At 37.8% G+C, this 15,914-nt stretch overlaps 1 protein-coding gene across 1 annotated transcript in view; it reads left to right on the top strand.

Moving 5' to 3' along the window:
• LRIG3 (leucine-rich repeats and immunoglobulin-like domains 3) overlaps positions 1–15,914 on the top strand; it is a 37,696-nt gene that overhangs the window by 1,711 nt on the left and 20,071 nt on the right. Inside the window, exons 4-6 of the mRNA XM_009710155.1 lie at positions 268–342; positions 13,941–14,075; positions 14,710–14,853. Coding sequence (XP_009708457.1) covers positions 268–342; positions 13,941–14,075; positions 14,710–14,853 — 354 coding nt within the window. The remainder of the gene's footprint in view (positions 1–267; positions 343–13,940; positions 14,076–14,709; positions 14,854–15,914) is intronic.

The raw sequence follows: 15,914 nt of genomic DNA, 5'->3' as shown, positions 1-15,914 counted from the left end.
CGAAAGAAACCAACCAACCAAAAAAAACCAAACAAAAAACTCCAACAAAAAAACCCCAACCAGTATTTGTGTATACTAATTGTGTAGCTATTTCTCTGGGGATAATTGGTTGAACAACAAAGGTGTTTACTGGTCTGATATTTTACATTAAGTGAAACTGGAATTATTTTTGAATTCTGGAGTGACACTGTTGAGCAATTTAGCAAGTCCAATGTACATACTTCTGATTAACATCAAAACTGACTCTCCCTTTTCTAATATTAATAGGAAGTTGAACAACAATGAACTTGAGATCATTCCAGATCTGGGACCAGTCTCTGCGAATATAACTCTTCTGTCTTTGTAAGTAGATCTTACTCTTGTCCCTAGTTAGTGGAACTAACTCTACAGAGTTTGTGGAAATACGTGTATTATAGAGATTAAAGTGATATAATTGGAAATAGAGCAGCTTGTGGTTAGGAAGTTGATTATGTCATATTATTTAGCAGGTTGTTTAAAATGTGTATAATTGAACTTAATCCTTGTAGTTTTTATGCTTCTCTCAGATACAAAGAGTGCATTAGAATTAATTTATGTTGTGGTAGTGCCCAGAAGCCTCAGCCCTGTTGTGCTAGGCACTGTACAAACATTAGTAAATGTTATACAAACTTGTACAATGCAGACTTTAAAACAAGAGTTATACTCTATCATTAGGCATCTTGGCTGAAATCCCACTTGTGTTAAATCATGGCAGAAGTCCTTTTAATTTCAGTGGGCAACATGGGGAAATCCCCTCAAGACGCAGCTTCAGGACAAGTATCTAGGTTAGAAGGTGTTTTGCCAGTATCTTTAAAATGTCGTTTTGAGCCCATTTTAACATGTGGCATAATTTTTTTATGACTGCAGTTAATACATATAATTGTGACACATGATTATGTCTGTGTTAATAGTTTTGTTTGAAAGACATTAGTAGGTTACTTGATGTGGCATCTGTAATACAAGTGTAAAGTTGTAAAAGGCATATAGGGCCCGTAACCAAACCAGTTGATTTTAAAGGAAATTTTATTCCTGAGGTTTTCACTTGAAATCAGTTTGATTCTTTTCCTGTGATGTAATTTCTCTAAAATGTTGAAGGAAGTGCCAACGAAAACGGTTACTATCATACTACTAATTGGAAAAAAGAAAAGACACATTTTTCATGTGTGGGAGTTGTGTTTTATCAATGGGAATCTAAAGTGGGTAAAGCTAGTAGTATGTAGCCCTCTGGCCAAATCCTGCCCTTGAATACAAATTGCAAGTTACCTTTCTTGAAGAAGCCTGAAGGGTTAAAACAATACAGTAAACTTTGGAAAGCTGTTCAGTTAATTAAATTGATCACTATTCAATTGCTTACATCTGGTGATTTATAGGGGTTTGTTTTAACTCCAGGCCCAGGTCAGCCAAGTCAGCTGGTGCAGCCGCTGTGTCTGGACTGCTCTGTTTGAATAAGAACTAAGTGACATTTGATACTGCGGTTTCTTACAGATCAGAATCAGAAAAGAATGAAAGAAAAAGCAGATGGTGTCTGACAATAACTGTTGAATTTAAGCATATCTTCTATTTTGCATTAGTTTTGACATTTTTACAATGGCATAGCATTCTGTAGTTTAAGCATCTAATGGATCTGAAGAATATATATTTTTTTTTTAACCAACTTGCTAAGGTTCTTTTTACCACAAGGTTGGAAATACTAACATAATAAAGTGGCTTATATCCTCCTGCCATGTTTCTGATGAATACAAAGTTGAGAATTTGTCTTAGCATCTCCTCTAGTCCTTCTCATGGAAACTTCAGTAGTTTAGATGAACCTAAAATCACCCTTCTGTAGCTGTGCAAAGATTTTTGTATTCCTTTGAGAGAATAAATGAAAATCAGTCACTACTGGATTGGTTGTTCCAAGTCACTTGCGTAGTTCATTCACTCAGGTGGTCAAACATGGACAAACCTTCCTTAGATCTGTGCTCTGCACTATGTGTACTAACACTTAAAAGGAAAAAAAAAAAAGTTTTTCTAAAAGCTGTTACGATACTACCGATGCAGTTAAAGTTGGTCTGGTTGGGTGCTAGCTTGTTCTCATTCTAATTTCCATTACTTCTGTGTGGTGTCAGGAGATTACTGAATAGAAGTGTGCTCCTGCTGAGATTTAATACCTACTCTATGACCACAGCAGAGATTCCTTGAGATTAATACAGTAGAAATAATTTATTAAGTAATTTAAAGGTTTTACATTAATTTATGAATGTCAGTGTATACTAATTAAGACAATTGTTTGTTCCATAGGAAAATGGATGTACATAGAACACAAAATTAGAGAGTGATATTCAATTGTTCAAAAAATAAAGCATCTTGTTTCTTTTGCAAAGATTTCTCTTTAAAACAGAATAGAATCATAGGCTCGTTTAGGTTGGAAAAGACCTTTAAGATCATTGAGTCCAACTGTTAACCTAGCACTGCCAACCCCACCACTAAACCCTGTCCCTAAGCACCACACCTACACGTCTTTTAAACACCTGCAGGGATGGTGACTCTACCACTTCCCTGGGCAGCCTGTTCCAGTGCTTGACAGCCCTTGTGGTGAAGAAATTCTTCCTAATATCCAATCTAAACCTCCCCTGGCGCAACTTGAGGCCATTTCCTCTCGTTCTATCACTGGTTACTTGGGAGAAGAGACTGACCCCCACCTGGCTACAACCTCCTTTCAGGTCGTTGCAGAGAGCGATCAGGTCTCCCCTCAGCCTGCCTCAGGTTGGAAGTTATTTATGTAAAGATGTTAAATCTAATTTTACAGAAAAGTAAATAAAGAGGAATAAACATACAGCAGTTGTCTGGCATAAAAATATATGTAGTATATTGGTATCATAGATGGACAAATATTCAATCTAATGATACTTTTTTTTGGAGTGAAAAAATATGTTTATTTTTTTTTCTGTGTTGGATGTTGTTTGGAGGAGTTGAGTCAAACTGAGTTAATGTATCTAAGTCATGCGAAGAGAACATATGGAACAATTAGAATTAGAATATAATTTTTAGAACCACTCTTCAAAGAATAACTGTTCTCGAAACATCTGATGACTTTCTTCAGATTTTTAAACTTTTATATGAAAGAATCTTGTGGAGCCTTTCCAAAACAAGTCACTGTTTCCTTGTTGAGTCTTTGTTCTGACTTTCAAATAATACCAGAAAAGAGGGTGCTAGTCTTCTGAAACTTGATTTGATTACATTTCTTATGAGATACATATACGTTGGTTCATTACTGTCAGTTGAAAAGTCAGTTGTTTTTTCTAAGGAGTCTTCAAGGAATGGTGTGGAAGTGGTGCCCTCCTTTCTTGCCAAAATCTTCATTGCTGAAGAAACTCTCTTCTTGCAAGAATTTTTTTTCACTTCTTAGTATTTGTCACTCAGCTGTGGAGCCTTAGTATTTTAGCTGTTCTGCAAGAATTTCCTTGCCCTGCGAAGGAAATTACACTGCTGGTGTGTCTACAGTGAATAATTGGGCAGGTGTCTCTATACAACACTGTATCTGTAAATTCTTTGACCAGTATACACAAGCATGGGTGGATTATCTTGTTAGTGCAGTTTCCATTTCTGGAGCTATCTCATTTCTAGCTATCTAATTAATACTTATCTAGCTTAGATATTTACATACTGTTGAATTACGTGGGGTAAACATACCCAGAGCAGTAGATGTTCCCAGTCTAATCGTCACAGTCTGTCTGTAACATGAAGCAACGATGCCAGCATTTTGTTTTTGTGGATGCCAGTTGAGAGTTGGACACCATGGAGGGAAAAGTATCAGGCAGGCACACTCCTACCACCCTGGGAAGACCTTATGTGAGTGTGAGGGAGTGTACAGGTACATGCAAGCACACTCATTGCATGGCTGCAGATACATCTATGATTTTATTCATGTGATGAGTATGTGTCTTGTCACATTACATGGGAGAGCTTATGACCCTCCTGGGAGCCTGGAAACTACTGTGAATACATGGGAGAGCTTATGACCCTCCTGGGAACCTGGAAACTGCTGTGAGCTAAATGGGTGGTACTTTGGGCTAAATCTGATCAGGAGGCCTTAGGTTGTGAAGCTGTGATGGCTTGCCTGACACTAACAAATATGGTATGTTCTGGACAGAGCAAAGAGTAGGATTCGTCTTCTCTGCTCTAGATTCTTGAAAGTTTGACTTTGTAAGTATGAGTTACTAACTGCAGATCCTCTTCAGGATGAGTAGAGAAGAAAAGGCGCTCTCTGAAGTGATTTGTCTTCCCTAAAATAGTTCAGATGACTTTCCTACTGAAACCCATGTAGATATCTATTTTAAACTAACTTTCAGATGTCTGAAGTTAGATTCTTTTTGAAACGTCTGGCTGATGTACTTGGGCATGCCAGTTTTACAGTGGTGTTACTTGCAAAGGTCTGGCTGCGTCTTTCAGCATGTTTGACCATTTCAGTCAATTATTTGAAATTGAAGTAGCAGACTCTTCTTTTTGCTCAGCCACCCAGGACTTTTCTCTGTATTCTGTGAGAGAAGGTAGGAGGAGAGCAGGTTATCAAGGCAGAAGGAGGGAAGTTCAGCCATTTACCAGAGATTGCCAGCTCTCCAGCCAGCACAGTAGCTCTAGCCAGGAGGCTGTGTCCCCCCCACGTGCTGGAGAGCGTAAGCTTTTGGGGAGAATACTGGATTTAACAACTGATTACTACAAATACATAATGTAGAGATGCCACTCACAGTAATGTAGGTGTATTTATCCCTAGAAGTAAAACATGTTAGGTGTTTCCCTATTTGCATTCCTGAAGTGCTTGTGAAAACAAATTAATGTAGAATTGCTTTAAATGGTTGTGGTAGAAAATTCTGCAGTTCTGTGAGAATAAGTAAGTTACTTTTCATAGTTTCTAGATAGGTGGATTGCTTTTGTGTCAGGTAGAGAAATAGGCACTAATGTCCTTATTGCAGGAGAACAAGCAAAGGTTCTGAATTTGGTTCCCATTCTAATGGCGTTCCTTATCCAAGATGGACCAGTCCTGTGCTTTTTGTACTGAAAGCCTGCTAAAATTGTAATCTTGATACATGAGAAGAAAACTAATATTGCCTTTTACGTCTGTCATTGCTGTAAAGTTATGTACCTAGGCTGAATCCAGAAATAGATTGAAACCAAGTAATACAATAGCCTTGTGTAGAAGTCCTGCATGTTTAACTACCAGCTACCTTGCGTAGGGGTTTTACTTTAAAACTCTTCAGAAAATATTAACTACTTCTAGTGTGATTAGTGCTTTGTAAGGAAGAAAGACACTGATTTGCAAGTGCTGCAACATTATTTAAGGTTTTATTTAAGGATATACATTTTAAATAAGAAATTCAACTTCACTTGCAGAATTTTTAAAAATAGATGGTTGTAGACACCATCCAACATCATCAGTGCACTGTATCCTTGAGTACTGTGGAAAATGGAAGGCAGTGGTGACTTCAAAGGGACAGAACAGCTTTGAGTATTAAAGCATCCTGCCTCCCTAACTAAATTTTATTCTTCTTATCAAAATGTATATGTAGAACTAGAATTCATATTAAAAAAATGTGTTTCATATTACCCACATCCAGGATATGTTATATAGTAATCATCTTGCTGCCTGTAGGGACTAGAAAAGCTGCACATGCTGAAGTCTCTAGTGCGTATAGTGAAATTCTAATGTTAGGCTAGCTTTAAACGATGGAGTATTTTAAATAAACTTACGATTTTAAGTTTTATTGCAAAATTATTATACAAATTATTTTATTTAAAAGCACTAGTACATATGGTGCAGGTGATTTGGATGGAAATATCCTCATAGCTTATGTTGTAGAGACTGAACATGTTAGTCTAGAACACAAATATTTGGTCTTACTAAAGCCAGAGTGGAAAATAGAAATTTCATGGTGCAGAAGTAAAAGGAACATGGATGATTCACAGTTCAGTAAAGTTTTTCAAGTTTTACATCAATATGTGTTTTGTATTAGGTTCCCACTTCACTTTTTTCAGATTGTGAAATATTCTGTTCATAAGAGACGTACATGGTACAGGTTTTCCTCTGCTGTGCTGAGGGGACCCTCCAACCCCGTCTGTACAGGAAGCCTTTAAGGCATTTAAAACAAGGAATGGCATGGCCGTTCACTTTTGCATTCTGAGATGATGAAAAATGTTGTCAGTATTGAGGAGATTTCTTGAAGTACACCTGTTTGTTTGTTAGGTGCTGGACTGAATCCACAAGTCTACTTTTCCGAAGGCTTTCTGCAGCCTTTGGTTTGTAATGTCTTTCTGTCGGTGTATGCTGAGTTTAAATGCATTGTCTTTGAAGACACGTGTTTTGTGTCCTGGATGTTTAAAAAGGTAAATGAACAAAAAATACTAACAAAAAAGATTGCTCAGGAGATAAAAACAGGACAAAAGGACTATAAAGTAGCCAGCCTTAGGTGACTGCAGGGGTCGCAAGTTTTCATAGCGAGCAAAATCGTTTCAACTTTAAATGTTGAACTTAAAATTTCAACTTTCGGATCATTCACTATAAAATGACTCTGATTACTTGATTATGGCTACTTGATTATTAATCTCAGGCCTTCGGTATTCAGTGAACACTTCTGAAAAGCAAACCTAAAAGCTAGAAGTGAATTGCTGTACTGAAAAAGTACAAAGTCATTCTCTTCAAAGGAATAACAAAATAGCAAAATTACCTAACCCAACAGTGATTTGTTTAAAAAAAATATTTTGATCATTAAAAATAAACAAAAACTGAGATATAATAATAGAACATATACTTGTCTCTGTTGCCAAAAAGATACTTTTCCAAAATTTGAGCATGCAGTGTCACATACTGGGTTTGATTACCAACATACAGCTTAAATGTCTGTCAGATTTCATGCACAAACATAGTTACTGAAGAAAAGTGGTGATTAATCCCTTACGCTATTTAGAAGGGATTTTATTTTAGCCTTGTGTGTCCATTTCTGTTTAAGATGCGGAAAAGTACATTTGAATATGTTTTGTGATAATAGGCATCCAGATTATGTCTCAGATAGTCATAATGAGAAGTAAAATTCAACTAATTGAAGCAAACATGCAAAATAGATTATACATTTGTCCCAGCTGGCAATGTGGAAATAAGAGTGATAGTTTGCACTGTGTGGCAGTATCTTAATGAGGAAAACTCCTGCGAAGGGCCTTCTGTAAAGACAGAAGTTTTTTCATAATCCTTGTTTGCAAGATTATTTGGAATATGGGTAGATATGAGAAATCTGCCTCTTTGTCATCTCACAGTAGGATGGGAGCGGAAGCTGTGTGTAAAATCCAGGATCATGCTGTCTCCGTTCGCATTTAGAAAGCTGTAGTCATAAGAAGTTTAGACGCAGCTCTTGAAAATGAAAGCTTACATTCAGTAGGAGTGGATGCCTTTCCCTTCTGTGCTTGCCAGAGAAAGTGGTATTGTGTGTTTATAAAGCTAGCATGCTAAACTGAAGTCTGGCTCCCAATATTAAGAAAATGTTGGTCAAATATTTTACATCCTTGTCGTCTCTTCAGCTACCACTTTATTATGGGAAGGATTAAGATTTGGATGCTGCCTGGAAGAGTTTGTTTTGAAGAAGGACTGAAATAAAGGATACAAGAATGCCAAACTGGGCTTCAGGCATAAGGCTACTTGGAGAAAGTCCCAAAAATGAGAGTGGTGGTAAACCATGTGTGACGTGGGCTGAAGTTGCAAGCAGAAAAGCTAGAGCGAAGTAACTGACTGGAATTAGTTCCTGCAGTCTTTGACATTTAGCATGAAGACTAAGAGGAAGTAAATGAAAGAATTTGAAAAGGAACCTGTCTTAGTCAGACTTACAGACATGGAAACTAGATTTTTATGGCAGCAATTTAGGCTGAATGATGTGAAAGGGAAGAAGTATGTAGAAACCCAGAGTTTGTTGTAGCAAAAATATAAAGTAGTGAGAGCCTAGATGAATGCTTTTGCAATGAGAATGGAAAAGAATGCAAATTTTATGAGCTGTTTGCAGTGGAAAAAACTGGCATGATTTTCTGATCAGCAGTGTTAAAGACGAATTAAAAAGTGTAATAACAGATCAGAAAAATAGAGAACGCTGTTCCTGTGTGACAAAGTAGAAGAACGGTAGGAAATTTTACCAAGGAGGAGATGCCATGTTGTAGGGCATACGGTGTGGAGAATGTGAGAAGTCAGAATGAAGTTGAGAGGTCAGGCATAAATATTGGGGTTGTATCTTAGAAAAGTGGTAGGTGGTTATTGCAATAGAGCAGTGAAATGTAATGGCTCAGTGCCTTGAGTGAAATAGAAGTCGATAGGAGCTTACCCCTCTACTTGTACTAGCAGTTGAGGTTAGGAGTAGATGTAGAAGGGCGTGCAGTCTGAAGTGCCTAGACTTTGGTCTGTGCCCTCCAAAAGGCAGAGTTGCCTCTGTAGCAATGAAGGATAGGTGTTTTTACTTAATGAGTCCATACATCAGATTAGAAAGATGATTTATAATATTGGAGGGCCCTATGCTGGGTTTAATCTGGGTCATACTTATAATTGTCCAAGATATGTCATTAACTAACAGTCACAGAGTGCACCGAGTCTGCAACGGGTTCTTATTCCTGTTGTCAGCTCATGCTGAAATACTCACACCTACATAGCTTTTGTTTACCGTTGTTAAAATAAAATGATGGACTTACACATTCACTTGGCTGTCACATGCTAAGTAAGTTGTGATTATTTTGGAAAGGTCAGAAAGTGGAATGGGAAACGGACTCCAGGGTATCAAGAAGAGAGTTTGGAATGAAAGTTTAATTAATTACTCATTGGTACTATCACTGGAATCAGGAGAGAATTGCTATGGAAGTATCGTGTTTGGAATTTTGGTTTTGCCTCTGTCTTCTTTTTGATGATGAAAACATCTCTGATCCTAGAGTTGTTTCATTCTACATCTTTCTCTTCCCCATTTCCCAGTTTACGTATGGTTTGGGAATCAATAAACCTTTGGTCTCAAGTTTTGGACAGGGTATCAGTAGCTTAGAGAGGTTTGAGTTTTCATTTTCTACTTCATGCCTATATACCACAAAAAGGACAAAAAATAAGAGCAGAGAGTTACTGACATCTGGCTTGAAAGAGCAGTGACAGGCATGGATCATGGAAGGACGGAGACCTTCAAAAGCAAGAACAACTGCTTGCTGCGAGGAAGGCGAGAAGCCTGTGTGTGAAGGAGGCATCAGATTTGTAGACCTACTGCTAGGACTGGAAGTGAGCCAGAATCCTGGCTCTATTTCTGACATCTTCGTTGTGGAGAAAAACAGTTTCACTTGAAATATTTCTGTATCTAACACTTGCAAAGATTCAAAAACCTGGATGTTCTTAATTCAGTGTGGTTGGGTATCTAATGGTAAGAAGAGCACTTAGTCCCATTGATATCAGTTTGGGTTTTTTTTGTAAGGGTAGTGTTCAGCTTGGAACTATAATTACAGTATTTTAAATTACGTAATTGTTCATTACAATTCAGCTAATTTTAGTAGTCAAAGGAGTAGAAATTGAAGAAAAAAAATTTTTCTCTCTTTCTCCTTGTAGGCGTTACTGAGACTCTTCTGATATGTGCTCCTTAAAGTTGTCTAGCTTTATCCTAAAAGCCATAAAGCATGTATCTTCCAGCACTTTCTGAGAAGGTTTATTACAGTCTTGATCTTTTATCTTTACTATCAGCTATTTTTTTTTCTTTTTGCTTAAATTTTCTTCCACTCAATGGCTTGACGTCATTGTTTCTTAGAAGAGCTCCAGAAGTCGAAAGGCGTTTGGGAGGGCAGGAGGGGAAGTGCAAGAAACATTAGATGATGTGCCAGGAGTCATATGATGGCAGTGGGTGAGTGGAGGGAAGAACAGGTGAAGCAATCGCAAAGATTTCAGGAAATGTGAAAAAGGAGGCTGTGACATAATGGAGACTACCCAGTACGTGCTTGGATGTGGACAGTCACGTCTGCTTTGCCTGCGCTCTGATATAGCTGCTTCCAGGCCAGGTCTAATCTGGAAGCCATGTAAACACAAGACTGTCAAACTAAACATCTATGAACCCCGATGTCTTGGCATCAGCACTGCTCAGAAAGATGTATCTAGCGCTAGCAGAGTGCTTTTTTCTCTTACATATCCTCTTAGTTTCTAGCAAGAGACTCTACTATCATTTCCTTTGGTTGGTTGTGAGGCAAATTCAATATATCCTGCCTTTTGGGGCTTAGTTGAGGGACAGGAGATACTGTATTAGTCCACAATCACACAGATATTGAACCAATTATTTTACGTCTAACAACTTTGGAGATCAGGCTGCACAGACACAGTTCTCCAAAACTGTCTTTCTAGACAACTTGGTTTTTTTACCAGGTTGCTCTGCCTCCAGGCTTCTACAGGTTTTCCTTGCCAGGATCACGGTGTAAGATAAGACTAAGCGGTTCTCAAAACACAGCAGATCAAGATCTACCTGGAAGAAAGAGTTACACTGGAGAAGGAAGTGCAAGGGTATTTTTTTGTGCTGAGATTTTGAATAGAAACAAAAGACTTTAGGACCTAATCTGTTTCTGAGTTGGAGTTTCCATGTTACAGGATCAGAGTAATGAAGCTTGCATAGGTATTTCTCTTGGGTAGAAAATATTACCTATTGACAATCTTTATCAAGAGTTACTTGGTCATACTATCTTAGATGTTTAAAAATTGGGCTTTTTTTCCAGCGCATAAGAACTATTATATCTAAACAAAATATCTTAACAAAATGGATACAGAAGTTGCTGTCCTGCTTTATGTTTCCCCAGAGGCAAGGAAAGTACAAGTCAATGTCAGATATGTGGTAGCTGTTGTTTGTATAGAATGAATCTTGAGATTGTGATTGATAGGGCTGTTACAGATGTTTTGACCTAGTGGTGTGGTTGAGTGAATGCTGAGAGGGAAAGCTAAGGTTTCTCATACCCATAATGCAGAACTGATATTCTGTCTTAAGCTGGTATTCACAGAGGGTTATGTAAAAATAATTACACTGGTTTACATGCACTCTTGGGCTGTTGGGGTTTTTTTGCTGCAAGTCGGTATGTAGACACTCAAATTGCAAAGGGCACGTTCAAATTCATGCAGGTGTTTTTGGGGGTTTTATCTGTGTTCCTTGGTGCTCCTGCTGCTTCAGCTGTAACAGGAGAAGTTGTAAGGAAGCTGCAGCATGTTGCTTTTCCTTGCACATGAAGAAATTGTGATCAAATTGCTCCAGGTCCACGTCTGAGAGAACTTGATGGGCTGGTTCTCTCGTTGCAGGGGGTCTGTGTTGCTTTGATCTCCCTTTGCGGGTCTGTGAAATGAAACCAATGTGGTGGGTGCAGCTCCTTTAGTCTGAGCACAATAATAACAGCACTTTGCTGGAAAGTTGGGGGTTTTTGGGTTTTGCTGTTGGGTTTTTTTCCCCACAGTGAACAAACTTGTATGGCATTGTGCCAACACAGAGGATGCTGTTTGATTCTGCCTTGACAATTAGATAGGCTTGCAGTTTCAAACACATCCTTCTTGACTAATTTTGATGGTGGTTTGGCAGTTATGAGGAAGGCGATACATTGTTTTTATTTGATTTACTTAAGTGATAATTGTGAAGAAAAATTAGAATTGAAGTTTCTCATTTTAACTAAAATTGGGCCTTAAATTAAAGCTATTTGGATATGTTCAGCACTAGATAATCTCCTTCCACTTGTGAATTATGGCACTTAAATTTTGTTGAAGAGAAAACTGGACTAGGAGGTTGGGGTGGTAAGGAGTGAACCATTCAGATGTTTTGCATTCAAGTAGCTTTTACAAACGTGAGTAAGCAGGAAGGTGCAGTGAGGGCTGGCTTGATTTTCATTGTGAGAAGGACTAGGACTTTGATGCGTAGCTCTGTTTCAGTGAACAAAAGAAGGTGCTTTCTCCCAACAGTATGATCTTACCATCTCCAAAAAAGAAAAACCTTCCCTGGAACAAACAAGCTGGGTTTTTTTTGGTTAGTTGGTTTTGTTGTAACCTGGTCTGTGTCGGGTAATTTGCCAGTTAGTTTAAGTGCTAATCTGAAGGCTGTGTAAGAGTTTTATTCGGTTCCATTAGATCCAACTAAACTTTGTAATACAGGGGCTATTATCCTGCCAGTTGTGAGGAATTTCTGTTTTATGGAGCAGTGCTGACACAAAGACAGCACTGTGCGAGCCGTCTCTATAACTGAGCACTTTCACACTGCAATTTAGGAGGCGTGCAGTTCAGGAAATTGCTGGCTTCTGCTGGAGCACACTTTTACTGCAAGGAAAATTTTATTCGTCACTCAAGTAATTGGCAGTTTTAATACCTTGTTAGTAATTACCTTATAAACAAACTAATGCATAAAGGCAAGGCTCTGTGACCTGTTATCTAACTCAGTCTTATTTGGCCAGTGGAACTGACACATGGTGGTGGTGTTTGTTGTTGTTTTTTATTAAAGTAATTTGTTTCCATTTATTATAAATACTTTCAGCTAAGAGTTAAAAAAATGCAGCGTACCTCTACCAGACAGCCTGAGGAGTGAAACACGATACAAGCGCAGCATTGGAGGGGCTGCAAGATCGCTTACCCGTTCCCACATGTGGTCAGAAGGCCCATTAATCTATCTTCTGGTTCAGTTTTTGAGTCGGGACTTTGTTGTCTTGAGCAGTAATCCTCCCATACCCTTTGAATATGTGAGGGTTGTCCATGCTATCCTAAAGGTGTGGGTTAGTATTTGGTCCAGAGCGTATTTCCAATAAAGGCAGACAACTTCCAGAATCAGCGTTCTTGTTGATAGTTTTACTGAAATTGCCTTTGCCTGCAGTCTCGAGGAGCTGGGGAGAGCTCCTAAATTTTGATCATTTGTCATACTAGGTACAGAATGTACCACAGCCAGAACTGACTTGAACTTCCCAAGGTAACAAGGATCATTTTAGGTTACTTTCATTTAATTGATGATGATCTGTTTTCCCTTATGTACAATTAGCCCCAAACAAATAACCCTATTAATGTTGCTGATGTACGTGTATGATTCTGTACATTATGCAACTGGGATGAAAAAACTAGTAGGTTGCTGGGTATGAACATGAAATATGATCGCTGGAAAAAGCACATGTCATTGGAAGTGAAAGTAGGGGTATTCCTTATGGTAGACTAGGATACCCATGTCTTTCAACAGTTGCAGAGTTTTTATTGTGGAATTGGGTGTGATGCTTAGCTGAAGTTTGACCAGACGTGAAGTCCTTCTGCTCTGTAATGAGCTGTAATAAGCTGTAATAAGCAGAAATTTTATTCTTTGCTCACTCATTAGAAAAATCTATAGGATGAAATATAAAGTCTAATTGCAAAATGGTAGTACATCTTTCTGAGGGGGCACGCTGTCATCCATCTTTTCTAATCTAGCTCTGTTTTTCTGGAAATTCAGTCTGATTTTCACGTTGTAGGAGTTTTCAAAAAAACAAAACACTATGTCTAGCTACTGTGATGTTAATTTGGTTAAAATAGAAAAGAACTCAAATCTCATTGCATTACAATACTGTGACATACTGTTCAGGCCAAATACCAGATATTTCTACTGTTCAGAAATAGATGATTGTAGAGTTTTACCTCTTGTTTTAAAAGCCGTGAATTGCAATAATTGGATTAGAATGCAATTTTTTTCATCTTGTTTGCTGGGAATATGTTTTAAGAAATGTTGATGAACACATTTATTTAGAGCATTCCAATTTGATTTTGGATGGCTAGAAATGAATGTTATGTCTAGAGAGCATACTTTATTGGTTTTCTTTAACTAGAAATTATTTTCAACTGGGGGAATTAAGAACTAACTTTTCTCAGTCATGTGTAGTTAACAAGTGTTTACTCTGGAAACGGAAGTCTTTTGATTGCTGTCCTTAAATTTCAGGACCAGTAACAAGATTGCCAACATCTTGTCTGAACATCTGAAGCCATTTCAGAGTCTAGAAACTTTGGACTTGAGCAACAACAATATATCAGAGCTAAAAGTATCATCGTTTCCATCATTACAGCTCAAGTATCTGTAAGTAAAACTTAGTATTACTTTTTTTCTTTCAGGTTACTTTCAAAAAACTTGTTGGAAAGCTTAGATTGGCAGCTGTTTGTTAAAGTACTAAATCTCCTTTCAATTAGACATGCATTAAATACTTATTCCTACTTTGACCTGTTGAATTTAACATAAGCTGCTAACTTGAATACATGAGTTGTTGCAAGGAGATGGTTTAGTTCATAAAAAGTGAAGGTCATTCATTATCTTGAGATGGAACAAATAGATGTGTCTCATCAGAGAAATGATTATGTAACAAAATGAACTTAAGTTCGCCATGGTTGGGCTATTCTTGAGTTACATCTTTGTAATCTACTTTAATCCTTATTCAGTAACACTGCAATGCCAGAGCTATACTGAGTGAGGATAAAGTAATAGAGTTCCGACATGCTATCTTCTGCCAATAAGACGCTCCTGTAGAGCAGAGCAAAATGGTGGTGGTGAATTACTATTTGACCAAAGACTGAGCTGTCAAGAGCTCTAATTAATAAGATAAATGAAATTCTATTCATCATGGAGTAGGCAGCGCAAGAGCTTTGTATTTCACTACTTGATATTAAGAATTTATTAAATAACTGTAAATTTAACCTTCTAGACATTGTTTCAACAGGTACATTAACAGTAACCGAATAACCTCCATGGAGCCTGGTACCTTTGACAATTTGTCTACCACACTTCAAGTATTGAAACTGAACAGGAACAAAATTTCAGCAATCCCTCAAAAGATGTTTAAACTCTCACATCTGCAGCACCTGTAAGTGCAACCTACAATTGACTAATTGTTTTCAGCTTTTCCAAAGCACTGGCAGTGCTTGAACTTTAGCCTTTAATTTAACCAGAGGCAGAGTGAGACAGACACAGAGAACATATTACTACAACCCTTACTAACTGCAGCTTTGTACTGAACAAAACTAGTCTTACATATTGGTGAGATGTGAATAGTCTTTGTGTTTAAAATCATGTTTGCCTATTAAAAGAAAAAAAAAGAAAAGGCTAGAGAAGGGGGAATAGCAGTGTTCCTGTAAGAAAGCAGTGGAAAAATACTAAGTGAAGTAAACTTACACAGTTCATTACAGCAGACTCTGATTTATTTTGTTCTTTCATGGTGAAATGAAGGGAAGTAATTTGCTTTCAGAAGGTATGACAATAAGCAATATGCTTGAGTAAATAGACCTTCATCAGCTTCACTGATACAATGATGTCTAGAAATGTCTTACTGAATAAATAATAAATATTTAATATGGAAGAGGCTGGGGAAATACCTTGTTTCCTTTTTTTTTTTTTCCCTTCCTTAAAAAAGACGTAAAGAATGCAGGAAGTTGACAAGAGGATAGGCTAGGACTGCACTTGGTCAAATCCTGAATAATTATTTTCCATATTAGATAGGCAAGAGTTAAAAATTATGAACTCTCTTAGTTTAACCTTGAAAGTGAAAGGTCATAAGAACAGTGAGGTGTTAGGATGCTCGACACATCTGGAAACAGTGACTGTGTCTTTTTTGTATGCAAATGCAGGAAGAGTTTGACTCAAGCCTCAGTAGAGGAGTGTAAGAACAGTCCTGCGAAGCTCGGGGTTTGTTAACAATCTTAGACTTTCTGATCTTCAGATTCAACTGAAATTTTGGAAGTTGGTGATATTCTTGGCTAAAAAAGTTCTACTCGTTCACAATTTAATCGGTAGGCTCACCTAGTTGTATTAGGTAGCTAACCTGCAATGAAGGCCAAAAATTTGTGTTACCACCTGAAAGAAGTATTCAAAGGAGGAGCGGGGAAGAACTGCAGGCTGTTCTTACTGAATGTTCTCTGCTTATGCACA

Source organism: Cariama cristata, unplaced genomic scaffold, assembly GCF_000690535.1.
Source record: "Cariama cristata isolate BGI_N322 unplaced genomic scaffold, ASM69053v1 scaffold2281, whole genome shotgun sequence".
Classification (NCBI taxonomy): Eukaryota; Metazoa; Chordata; class Aves; order Cariamiformes; family Cariamidae; genus Cariama; species Cariama cristata.
Note: the sequence above shows the minus strand (reverse complement) of the source record. Positions and strands in the feature narration are given on the sequence as shown.